Raw genomic sequence first — 11,462 nt, forward strand, 5'->3', positions numbered from 1 at the left:
GTTCAGGTGTGTATGAGCTTTTAAACAGCCTAGCCGGAGTGTTGGGCCAGTGGGTGATTTGACTAAAGCCGTTTCCGCCTTTCATTCAAATACGAAAGCGAGAAGTTGAGCTGGACAGAAGTCAAAACCAACTTTGGCAGTTACAGTTAAACCCGAAGGGTCGTTTTATCCGAGGCACCGACTCATAATGGTGAAGCGTGGGGCAAGAAAAGGCTGCAAATAGCGATGATTATGAGCGGTAAGAGCAGTTTTCTCTGCACGCTCACCACACCTCACTCATAAATCAAACAATTTTACGTTTGTTGTTTATACACCAGCGCATACACTGGGCAGAACGACTTGTCGTAGAGGTTTTACACATCGAGAGAGGTTTAAGTCGAATTCGGCTTTGTGTTGTGTAAAGTTGTGACGAAAGAACTGATCGTTTCTGATCTTTGCTGTCTTTTAATTCCCACTCCAGCTGTTTTACATGAAGTAAATGGTGTCATCGTTTTATCCTCTTTATGGTTAAAGAGTGTAATGTGTTGATTTTGTTGTTGATGAAGATTCAAGTTTTGTTTTGGTTTTCCGAGCTAACTTTATGCCCCACTTAACTCTTCACCTAACACCTTGTTGTGGATCATCGTTTCCATCTTGAAAACTTGGCCTACTGCAATATAAGAAAACATCTGAAATGCCGCAACATTATTTATATGTATCCATATTGATGAACTCCTTATGGGGGTAATTTTAAAAACGCCACACAGACTGGCTTTTGTGACTCATTCATATTTGTGTCCACTCTTTTAGGAAATGCCAGTCTTTATGTAAATACGAAAAAATACTAACCTCATAGAGGATGACTCATGTAAAAGTTTTTGGAGTTCAGTTACACGTTAAAGCATCTGAGGTGATTCCTGCTCAGTGTGCTTTAGACTGTCACAGCGAGCAGGCCGGTGTTATTTTGCATGACATTTGCCTTTTGTAAATAAACCGGACAATGCAAATTCCTGTGCAGTTGGATACTCTGTGGAACGTGGCTCTAGCACCATGTTGTTTATTAAAACACAGACTGTAATTCAGTTTTACGTAAAGCTATGCAAACCAGTGGAAACATGTTGCCAGTTTAATACAGAGCTGATGTGAGAGAACCACAGGAGGTGGTACCGGTAAGCGCTTTCTTTGTTTGTTTTTTTTAATGTCGACTGCTAGAAATCCTTAGTTTTGAAAATTAAAAACTATTCCAGGTGTCTTGAGCACCCTATATGTATATTTTTAAAGTCATTTGTGTCAATTTCTTTATACATGCAAAATGCATGTATAAAGAAAAATGCTCTATACAGAGAGTTCTTAAGAACGAGAACTAAAGATGCTGAAATCAGATACAAAAGATATAAAAATAGGTTAACTAATATACTTAGATTTAGTAAAAAGGAATACTATAAGAAGCAATTAGATATAAATAGAAATAATAATAATAAAAGATTATGGGAAATCCTGAACAGTGTTATAAAATGTGGGACTGGACAAAAGAACTATCCCAAGTATTTCATTTGTAATGACCATGAAGAATACAATATGGATGTTGTGGCAAATAGTCTCAATGAATTCTTTGTAACTGCTGGACCAAATTTAGCAAGAACAATCACTCATCCTGGGAAAGCACAGGAAAAACCCGATACACTGATTGACAGAAATCCATATTCTATGTTTCTCACAGCCGTTGATGAAAATGAAGTTCTTGAAATTGTCAAAAAATGTAAAAATCACAAATCTTTGGATTGTAATGATATTGATATGATAGTGGTTAAAAGAGTCATTGAGGCTATTATAAAACCATTTACATACATCTGTAATTTATCATTTCAAACTGGTCGAATAGCAAAAGTTATACCTCTATACAAATCTGGAAACAAACACCATTTCACAAACTACAGGCCTGTCTCTTTACTACCTCAATTCTCAAAAGTTCTTGAAAAACTGTTTAAAAACAGACTGGAAAAATTTATAGATAAACATAAACTACTCACTGAGAGTCAGTACGGATTCAGATCAAGCAGATCAACATCATCGGCACTATTAGATTCAATAGAATACATCACAAATTCCATAGACAACAAGCAATATGTGGCTGGGTTATTCATAGACTTGACAAAGGCATTTGACACTATAGATCATGATATATTAATAAGAAAACTGGAACGTTATGGTGTCAGAGGGGTAGTTTTAGATTGGGTCCGGAGTTATTTAAGTGACAGAAAGCAGTTTGTGAAAATAAATGGTGGTTGCTCCTTATGTATGGACATTGCTTGTGGTGTACCCCAAGGGTCAGTTTTGGGTCCAAAATTCTTCAACTTGTACATTAACGACATCTGTAAAGTGTCCAAAGTATTAAAAATGGTTCTCTTTGCTGACGATACAAACATTTTTTGCTCTGGTGATGATCTGCAGAATTTATTGGAGGATATGACTAATGAAATAAGTAAAGTGAAGTTCTGGCTTGATAAAAACAAATTATCATTAAATTTGAATAAATCTAAACTTATGTTATTTGGAAATAGTAGTTTAAATACAAATGCAAAGATTCAAATAAATGGTGTTGATATTGAAAGAGTCAGTGAAAATAAATTTCTGGGGGTAATAATAGATGAAAAACTTAACTGGAGAGCTCACGTAAGATATATTCATTCCAAAGTATCACGAAGCATTGCAGTACTAAACAAGGCAAAACAGGTATTCGACAGAACATCACTTCATATTCTCTACTGTTCACTGGTTTCACCATACTTAAGCTATTGTGCAGAGGTCTGGGGCAACAACTATAAAACCACATTACATTCACTTTTTACTCTTCAAAAAAAAGCAATTCGAATCATCCACAATGCAGGTTATAGGGAACATACAAACTCACTATTTTTGCAGTCTGAAATATTGAAAATTGACGATATAGTGAAATTCCAAACAGCACAAATTCTATTCAAAGCAAAAAATAAAGAACTGCCAGGTAATATTCAGAGTATGTTTTTTTTGAAAGAAGGAAGTTATAATTTAAGGGGTTTTTGTAACTTCAAAACAATGAAGGTACGTACTACAAGAAAAGGCTTTTGTGTTTCTGTTCATGGAGTGAAACTATGGAACAGTCTGAATATGGAATTAAAGCAATGTCCAAACATAAAACTGTTCAAAAAGAGTTATAAAAATATGATCTTCTCGATCTATAAAGAAAAGGAAAATATTTAAATTAAGTGAATGTCTCTATTTAAAAACAAACAAACAAACAAAAATTCATGATGTGATATTATAGTATATAGTATATCAGAAATCTGTTCACTATTTTTATTACAAATTATATCAGTAAGGAAGCTGACTAAATATTCACTGATAATTTATGGCAAAGGGGTGGGATTAAATAAGTGTATACTTCTTCCCACTCCCTTTCAACATATAAATTAATCAGAATAGTTTTTTGTATGTAATTTGTATAGTATATTTTTTTCTCTCTTATTTCTTTTCTAAATGTACTTGTATATTGTTCACATGTTGAAATAAATTGCCTATCAATCAATCAATTTCAGACTGAGGTCTTAAAGATCAAACGTGTGGTCAAAAGTTTGGTAGAGAAGTGTATGTGGACTTTGTGTTTGAGACAGCATGAATGTGAATGTAGAAGTGTGCTTTGCCTGCAAAGCTGGAATGGCTTCAGTGAAAAGCTTTTGTGCTTTTTGGTGCTTTTTGTTGCATTTTGAATTCGCAAACTGTCAGTTTGTCCTTTTCTGTAGTTTCTAAGAAAGTGGCGTATTTTTTTATGCACAGGCCCTTGGAAATTGGTAGTTTTAAAATAGTTGAATATAGTTTTATGCAGATCTGATGTTTTAAGGAGAAGCACTCTTGTGTCTGCTTCACCAGCAGCAGCACTGATATAGGTGAGCAAAATTGTTAAGTGCCCACAACAGCCATAAATATGATGCGTAAGCTACTTCTGCCTCTTCAGATTGCAGTATTTAAACAATAGTATCCAGTACACATTTATGCCCCTCGATACCTGTGTTTACATAAATATTGTGTTAACCTCGCTTCTTGGGTCACAGTTGGTCTTTCAGTATAATAATAATAATGATGATGATGATGTATACTTTATTGATCCCCGTGGGGAAATTCCTCTCTGCATTTAACCCATTCACTCAGTGAAGCAGTGGGCAGCCACTGGGCGCCCGGGGAGCAGTGTGTAGGGACGGTACCTCAGGGTAGCCGTTCAGTGGATTTGAACCCCCGACCTTCTGATCATGGGGCCACCACTCTACCTACTGAGCTATCCCTGTCCCTTTAAAAAAAAAAAAAAAAAAAAAAAAAAATTTTAGAGGTTTTTTTTTTTTTTTTTTTTTTCTTTTTTTCTTTAAAGAGGTTTTTCTAAGAGTGCATTAACACAAAAACATTTTTTTGACCATGCTGAAAAACTCCAGCTGTGAGTGCTTCGGAATCTGGAGTATCTTGTCAGCTGAGACACTCTGGTTGCTATGTTACAAAATATCCAGTCGATATTACAGGTATCTGACTTTGACCTTGGCTGTTGCTCTGCTGGTAGAACCACACTGAAGAAAATGTCCAAATGTTATTTCTATTATAAATTATATTAAAAAGATATTAGTGTAGGGCAGGGAACATTGGCATCAAACTGGGAATAACTTTATTTTAATGGTTCACACAGGGGAAATGCTAATGTCGGTGTTTAGATTCAATTGAGGCAATAAGATTTAATAGTGGTAGTTTTGGTTATTGACAGTGTGTTTCCTTTTTAGAGTGTGGAAAGGGTGTGATGATCTGAAGATTAGGGAGCAGCAGCATCCCTCTGTCCAGTCTGTTAATCCATAACTGATGCGTCTCGTCCCTGGTTACTGCTGAAGGCTCAAGCTTCATCTCGTTGCAGCTTTGTTGTTCCTGTGTTGTCAGCTTGTCAGCGCGTCAGCACATGAGACATGAATCCCTACGGAAATGAATATCTTGATTCTCATTTGAGTGGTGCCGCAGCATCTCGAAGTTCACCCCACGAATTGGCTTTAGCGCCATCGTGCGATCAGTCTTCTCCAGTCATCCACCCAGATAATAGTTCTGCTACAGTTTCAGGCCACAACATTCCTCCACGCGAGGCCTCATCAGACCAAGAAGGTCCCCAAACCCTGGTCCGATCGCCAAGTTCTACATTCCCGCTTCCAGCTTCAAATCCAGACTTCAGTGTTGGAGCCAGGTCTCAGTCTGATCTAGCTTCAGTCTCTACCCCAGAACCTGGTTTCACAGCAAATCCCTACTCTGCGTTTGGCACCCCGTCTTCATATCAGATCTCTGTGATCATCCCCTCCACAGACCTCCATCCCATTCCCCTCCCAACTCAGTGCTCTGAGGAAAACTGTCCAGACTTGGAGTGTGCCATCTGCTTCAGTCAATTCAACAATGTCTTCCGCTGCCCCAAGATGCTGCAGTGCAAGCATACATTCTGTCTGGAGTGCCTGGCTCGCATGAACGTCAAGTCGGCCGAGCCCAACGCCATTCAGTGTCCGCTGTGCCGCAGCTTTACACCCTTGCCTTCCCTCGGCCTGCCAAAACTGGCCACAGACTCAGATGTTTTGTCTTACCTTCCAGCTGCTATGCAGAGAGTCTACAGCATCCGTTTCCTCCGCAGCAAAGGGAAGCTGGAGGTCAAAAGGTCAGTGAGGGTGAAAGCCTTCTTCTTGCCTTTTTGTCCAAGTGGTTCTTTGAAAGTTCAACTATTTTCTTACTAGATTTCCCCAGTATTGCAAAGGAAAAACTGAATAGCAGGAATATTTTAATACTCATATTAATCTTAATGTTGTTTTGGAGTGAAATCAACAAGTCGCGCTGTTTATCTGAAATGTATTTTACTGGTGATAGTAGAGCTGTGAAATTGGGTCGGAGCAATATATCAGTTATTAATCAGCAAAAGGTGTGTGTATAGATGGATTGTGTATTTTTTTTCTAAATATTTTTGCACTGGTAACTGCGCAGAACTAAATTATTTAAATAAATGCATAAAACATTTAGTTTGAATTTATTTAATTTTTGTTTTTAAGGTCTACTGACGGACAACGTCGGTGGCCTCGGCAGTCGCTAACGTCTCTGAGATCCATCCACCGCTCTCTGGACGTGGGCATTCCCAGTGGGAACGCAGAAGGTCACGGTCATTCACGCGGCACTGTGTTCAGACTGACGAGACACCCGGTGTGTCGTGCCTTACTCCTAACATCTGTGGTGATGATGATGGTGCTTCTGACTGGTGTCATTATCTTCCTCCTCACCTTCCGCAATTAACTGAGTGACATCTTGTCCTGCAAAGTCTTTTATAAAAATTGGTGTCATGTCACGTAAAAAAAAATTCTCCTTAATCACACAAAGCAACAGCTTTTCCGGCTGCTATTTAAAGACTGATCCAGATGTGCAATAAACATCACTATTTGAGGCGGTGTTGGATTAAACAGCTTATAACTAGCCAATGAGCTTCAAAGCAAAGAGCTCCTTTTTAAATACAAAACTGCGGAAACTGGATAAAGACAACTGAGAAGCTAGAAGAAGGTGGACTTTTAATCGTGAACATAACACTTCAGCTTCTAATAACTGCCCAGGTATCTTTTCTTGTTTTATTCCTTAGTTTTACAAACTATCAATGCACTTTTATCTGCCTCCCCTGTGCCAAAGGCTCTACATGATCAGCTTGCTGTTGATAACTTGATTAACATAACATCTTGTTGTTCAAGCCATGAAATGGTCAAGAACGGACAGTAGTGGGAAAGAAAGTAGATCCAGTTGATTTTCATTGTAGCATTTTTGCAAATCTTTGTGTTTGATGTTTTAAAAAAAGCTTTATATTAAAGATGAGGGATGACGCACTAAGAGCAAAAACTGGTTGTCAGGTTCAAAATGCATGTTAAAGTCTTCATGGCTTACATTTAACCGCTAAAAAGAATTGTTTTGCAATTTTGTTACTATCATTTAATAAGTTAAAGCCATTATTATAGACTATAGTTTTGGTCTGGTTGCCTGACTTTAACCACGAGATTCTTTAAACTTACCACAAGCTATTGCCTTCTTCCTTCCTTGTTCTGCTCTGTGTACGTGTGTTGTTTTATTTTTGCAGCACAGTCCCCCCCCCGGGAAACTTTGAGCACTTTAAAGGGGTGAAACCTGAAGTGTGAATGTTGCACGTTTGATTCATACGTGTATTGCTAACAACAGGTTTCATTTAGTTGGAGCTGCAGCTTGGGTTTCATGCAAATCACCTGAACCGCAATTTGCGCACATTGCATTTTCATAGATGCTGGATCATTTTTGTGTTTTCAGCATCAACACTGTAGGGTTTTCCATGCACGTAGTTTTACTTTAATATGTCTAGGGTTCGAGTTATCTGCTGCTTAATTCTTCATAGCCACAATGGAATGACTTGAAGGCTTATCCATTTAGTTTTAGATCAATATCCACTTAACTCTTCTCCTCTTTGACAAGGAATTTTTTTTTTTTTTTTTTTTATATATGCATATTTGTTTTTCTATGCTGTGAGTACTATGAACTAAACTGTTATAAATTATCCAAGGATATGCAGCTCATTTTTGAAAAGGCAAAACGGGGGTATGTTGGTAAAATCGCCTTTAAATGTGTGAACTTTGGGTTTGCATGTCATATTCTGTTACATTTAGCAAGCGGCTGAGCTGTGGGATGTCTGGTGAATGTTGCCCCAATATACAAAATATTTGCTCTAATACTGCAGATTCTCACTCCAGTTGATATTATATTAATCTACACCTCTGACATCAAGCAACACCTGTTGTAAAACTATTTTGACTTGCAAATCAAAGATGAAAATGCTGCTGCTCCCCCCCCCCCCCCCCCCCCCAGCCATGCCTTCTAAAATGTATACCCAAAAACCAAGTTTTAACTGCAGATTCGAACAGTTGTTTATGACTGACAGCGTGAATATATTTAAAAGTTTACCATCCTATTTTCCTGTTTTGTGTTTGTTTGTTTTTGTTGTGTGTGGTTTTTTTTTCTTTTCTTTTTTTTTTTCTTTTTTAAAATGCACGAGAAAGTCTTTCAGGTTCTTTTGTGAATAAATGGTGAAGTGAAAAATAAATGATTTTATATATTTTATGTAACTGTTTAGGGAAAGCTTGCAAAAAATTTTTGTGATACTAAAATAAATTTCTTTGTTTTTAATTTGTCATTGTCCTTATTATGCATTTATTATATTTTAAATACAAAATGTTGCTTGGGTTTTTGTTTTTGTTTTTTGCGTTTGTATCAAGGTTGGACTGTATCAACCTTATTTGGAAAACCACTTTCAAATTAAATTAATCTCTCTGATGGTACCTGCTGGCTGGCTATGGCAGGTGGAGCAATAGCATCATATAAAGTAAAGTTTGTCTAAACAAGAAGCCACTGTGTCCTTGTTGGCCGGTCTTCCTTTGTTACTTCTCTTCTTTTCACCTTTTCTATCCATTAGCCTCCCAAAAATAGAGTATTGTCTCATTAATATATCAGAAGTGCAGCAGCACAGTGTGTTTGCCAAGAGAGCAGTGAACATAATTTCAGTGATGACTTGTTTTAGCCCAGGAACTATAGAGGTTTTGGTTGTTTTCTTTTTTGACCTGAAATTTTATTTTACTTTGATTCACGCTTGAACTCACTTTTTACACTTTTAAAGACTTGAATTGCTTGAATTTCAACAAAAACTTAAATAAAATCAAGGCCTTCTACATCATGCAATAGTGAACCAAAGTGTTGCTAAAACAGCTCACACACCCCAGAAGTTTGAATGATTTTTCTTATTGTTTGTTTGTTCAGTTTAAGGAAGTTAACAGACTTTTCCATAAATGATAAAATGGAAAATTCTGTACATTTACAGTATACTCTGTACTATTTATGGACATTACCTTCAGCTATAAAACAGAAAATTCCATTTATTCACAGTATATATATTTTTTTTATCATTAACAGAATTTTTCCATCAATAGAAAAATCCAAAGTTCTGTTTATATTACAGGCAATTCCTTTCACTGTAACTCATTAAATGTGCTTCTTTATATCCTTAACCTTACAATTATGACCTAATACAACATTTGCTCAAACATTTTGGCAAATTTTAAATTGAAACTCAAATTGAAACTTTTTAAATTAATTTGTGCTTAGTACACAACATTGGTAAGTAAAATACTCTTTATTCTCCTCAGTTCAAAAGTATACTAAAATATTATGACACCATCCATCTTGTCATACAATGACTTAAGGAGGTAATGCATTTAAAAAAAAAAAAAAAAAAAAAAAAAAAAATTTTTAAAATTTGAGCTTTCTTTTTTTTTTTTTTTCCCCCCTTTGAAATCAGTTTGTTCTCATGTGTGTTCGGAGAGCCGGTTACATGACAGCACAGGATTTATTAATTATTATTATTAATATTTAACTATTAATCAAAGTTTTGCTGAACATAAGGATCTGGTTTGCATCAGTCACATGACTACCATTAACCAATGATCACCCTTGATGCTGGTTACGAGCTAGAACGAGCTCGCAAAGAGCACGCGCATTTTTGCCATCTAAGCGGTGCAGGAGAAACAGAAATTAATTGGGAGACGCAGACTGATACAACAAAAACAGTAAGTTGGGTATACAGTGTAGACGATAGCGTTCGGGAGTATAAGTAGTGCTGGTCATAGCTGCTAGCTAACTGGCTAAGGGTGCCATTGGGTCTGTAGCTCTGTCTACCGTTTTAGGGAACATATTTCATTTTAAAGTAAGTTACAGGGATTTTCCTGCCTTTCTGGAGGACTTATATTTCAATAAAAACTGTATAATATGCATATCCACATAATTATGGATTATTGTAATTATATCTGTTTATACATTTTCGATATTGTCTTCAGTGATTTTCATTTCTTTAGACTCTACTTCAGGCCAGAGTTTGTCAAACATTTGTACCTTGAAAGTTTCACCAGGGAGGAGCACTGCTTTTTCTTTGGCCTGTAAAATGACACCATCAAAATGTCTAGGTGTACGGCGTAATCCTTAGGAAATTCCCAAGTTGGTACACTGATTGGCTATCCTGTGGCACGGTCAACTGCATCTACGGGGCTGGCAGGACTTGACTGTTGCCTGCAGCACAGCCACAGGTTTTTGAGTTTATTCTTGAACCAACATCCACATGCAATTTCAAGAACCGTCTGCCTTGGCTTGACTGTTTTTCTGCCAGCAGTGGCAGTGACAGAGGAGACGTCGAGTGCAGGGGTGCCCTGGGAAGACCTCAGATCTGCAGCTGTCGACTGCGAGCACAGGTCCACCATGTTTCCTACAAAATTAGAGAGCTGTTCTGTGGTGACGTCGTCTGGGCAACCTGACAGAAACTCATCCCACTTCTCAGGTGTAATGTTGTTGAACAATTGCCCTACAAGTGCTGTATATTTATATATATGTACACCTATATCTATATCTATATATATATATATATATATATATAGCAAGATAGAGGTAGAGAGATATAATATCCCTTGGTTGTGACGTCAAAGTGCGTCACAACCAAACTAAACTGTTGCCTATCAACCGCTACACGTCTCTGGCTGAATGCCCAGAACAGTTTTTTTTTTTTTAATGTAGAAAAAATGTAGGGCCTATATCAGGGGTGGGCAACTCGCTGTGCTGGATCAAGGACACATCTAAAACCTGCAGGACACCTGCCCTCGAGGCCTGGAGTTGCCCTTCCCTGGTCTATATGGTCCATCAAAGTGATGTTTGAAGTAAGTGATATGGTTGACAAACTGAAGCTTTCTGGGAAATATTGAAATGATATTAAAATGTGCTCTAATATTAAAATGTGCTGAAATCCACACCATGTTCAAAGATTTTATTAGAATCATGTGTGTAGGCTGGATTTCAAAAGGTAACTATAAACCATCCAACCCGATCTGGAAGTGCCAAAAACAGCCTTTATCTGGTGTTGACATGTTTTCCACGTCCCTCCTGATGGCTTCGTCCCAGAGTCAGAAAGATGCATGTTAGTTTTACTAGTATCTGGTGCTAAATTTTCCACGGATGTGAGCTGTAAAGTGCTTAAGGTGTAAATAAATAAAAATGAATATGTATTGTATGCATTGTATGTACGTGTAGTTAAATGTGGTTTGCTAAAAGTACTTGACTGATCAGTAAGATTATAAAAGTACTAAAGACACAACTTTACGGCATCAAAAAGCCAGGAACAGTTCCAGCAATGCCTTGCTCCATGCAGATGTTAGTGTAATGTGGATAACCGACTGCTAAAGGGTTGTTTTACAAAAAAAGATGACTTCTGAACAGGGCAACAAAGTATTAAACACTTATAAATAGAGCAGTTCATATATTTATCTGTAGTCAGTTATGTGGCTGGAAAACTGGGCAGCCGGAAAGATCAGATGTATACTTTTCTGTTGTTATCATTTCAAGAGGAATATTTGAAACGT

General features: G+C 37.2%; 1 protein-coding gene and 1 long non-coding RNA gene across 2 annotated transcripts; both read left to right on the forward strand.

Annotated features, from left to right (window-relative positions):
- The first annotated feature begins 18 nt into the window (after positions 1-18).
- On the forward strand, positions 19-8,539 carry LOC113033060 (uncharacterized). The gene is made up of 3 exons (XM_026186340.2): positions 19-238; positions 4,776-5,677; positions 6,063-8,539. The coding sequence occupies exons 2-3, from the start codon at positions 4,953-4,955 to the stop codon at positions 6,298-6,300; spliced, it is 963 nt and encodes a 320-aa protein (XP_026042125.1). The 5' UTR covers positions 19-238; positions 4,776-4,952; the 3' UTR covers positions 6,301-8,539.
- An 816-nt stretch (positions 8,540-9,355) lies between these two features.
- Positions 9,356-11,113, forward strand: LOC145432475 (uncharacterized). Its single transcript, XR_013912767.1, has 2 exons — positions 9,356-10,142; positions 10,223-11,113. It is a non-coding gene; the product is annotated as an uncharacterized LOC145432475 (long non-coding RNA).
- Positions 11,114-11,462: the final 349 nt, after the last annotated feature.

Source organism: Astatotilapia calliptera, chromosome 12 (genome assembly GCF_964374335.1).
Source record: "Astatotilapia calliptera chromosome 12, fAstCal68.1, whole genome shotgun sequence".
In the NCBI taxonomy this organism is placed as follows: domain Eukaryota; kingdom Metazoa; phylum Chordata; class Actinopteri; order Cichliformes; family Cichlidae; genus Astatotilapia; species Astatotilapia calliptera.

Coding starts and splice junctions, on each gene's coding strand:
- LOC113033060 (XM_026186340.2), top strand. CDS start 4,953: ATGAATCCCTACGGAAATGAATATCTTGATTCTCATTTGAGTGGTGCC. Junction 5,678..6,062: donor GGGAAGCTGGAGGTCAAAAG/GTCAGTGAGGGT, acceptor TTTGTTTTTAAG/GTCTACTGACGGACAACGTC.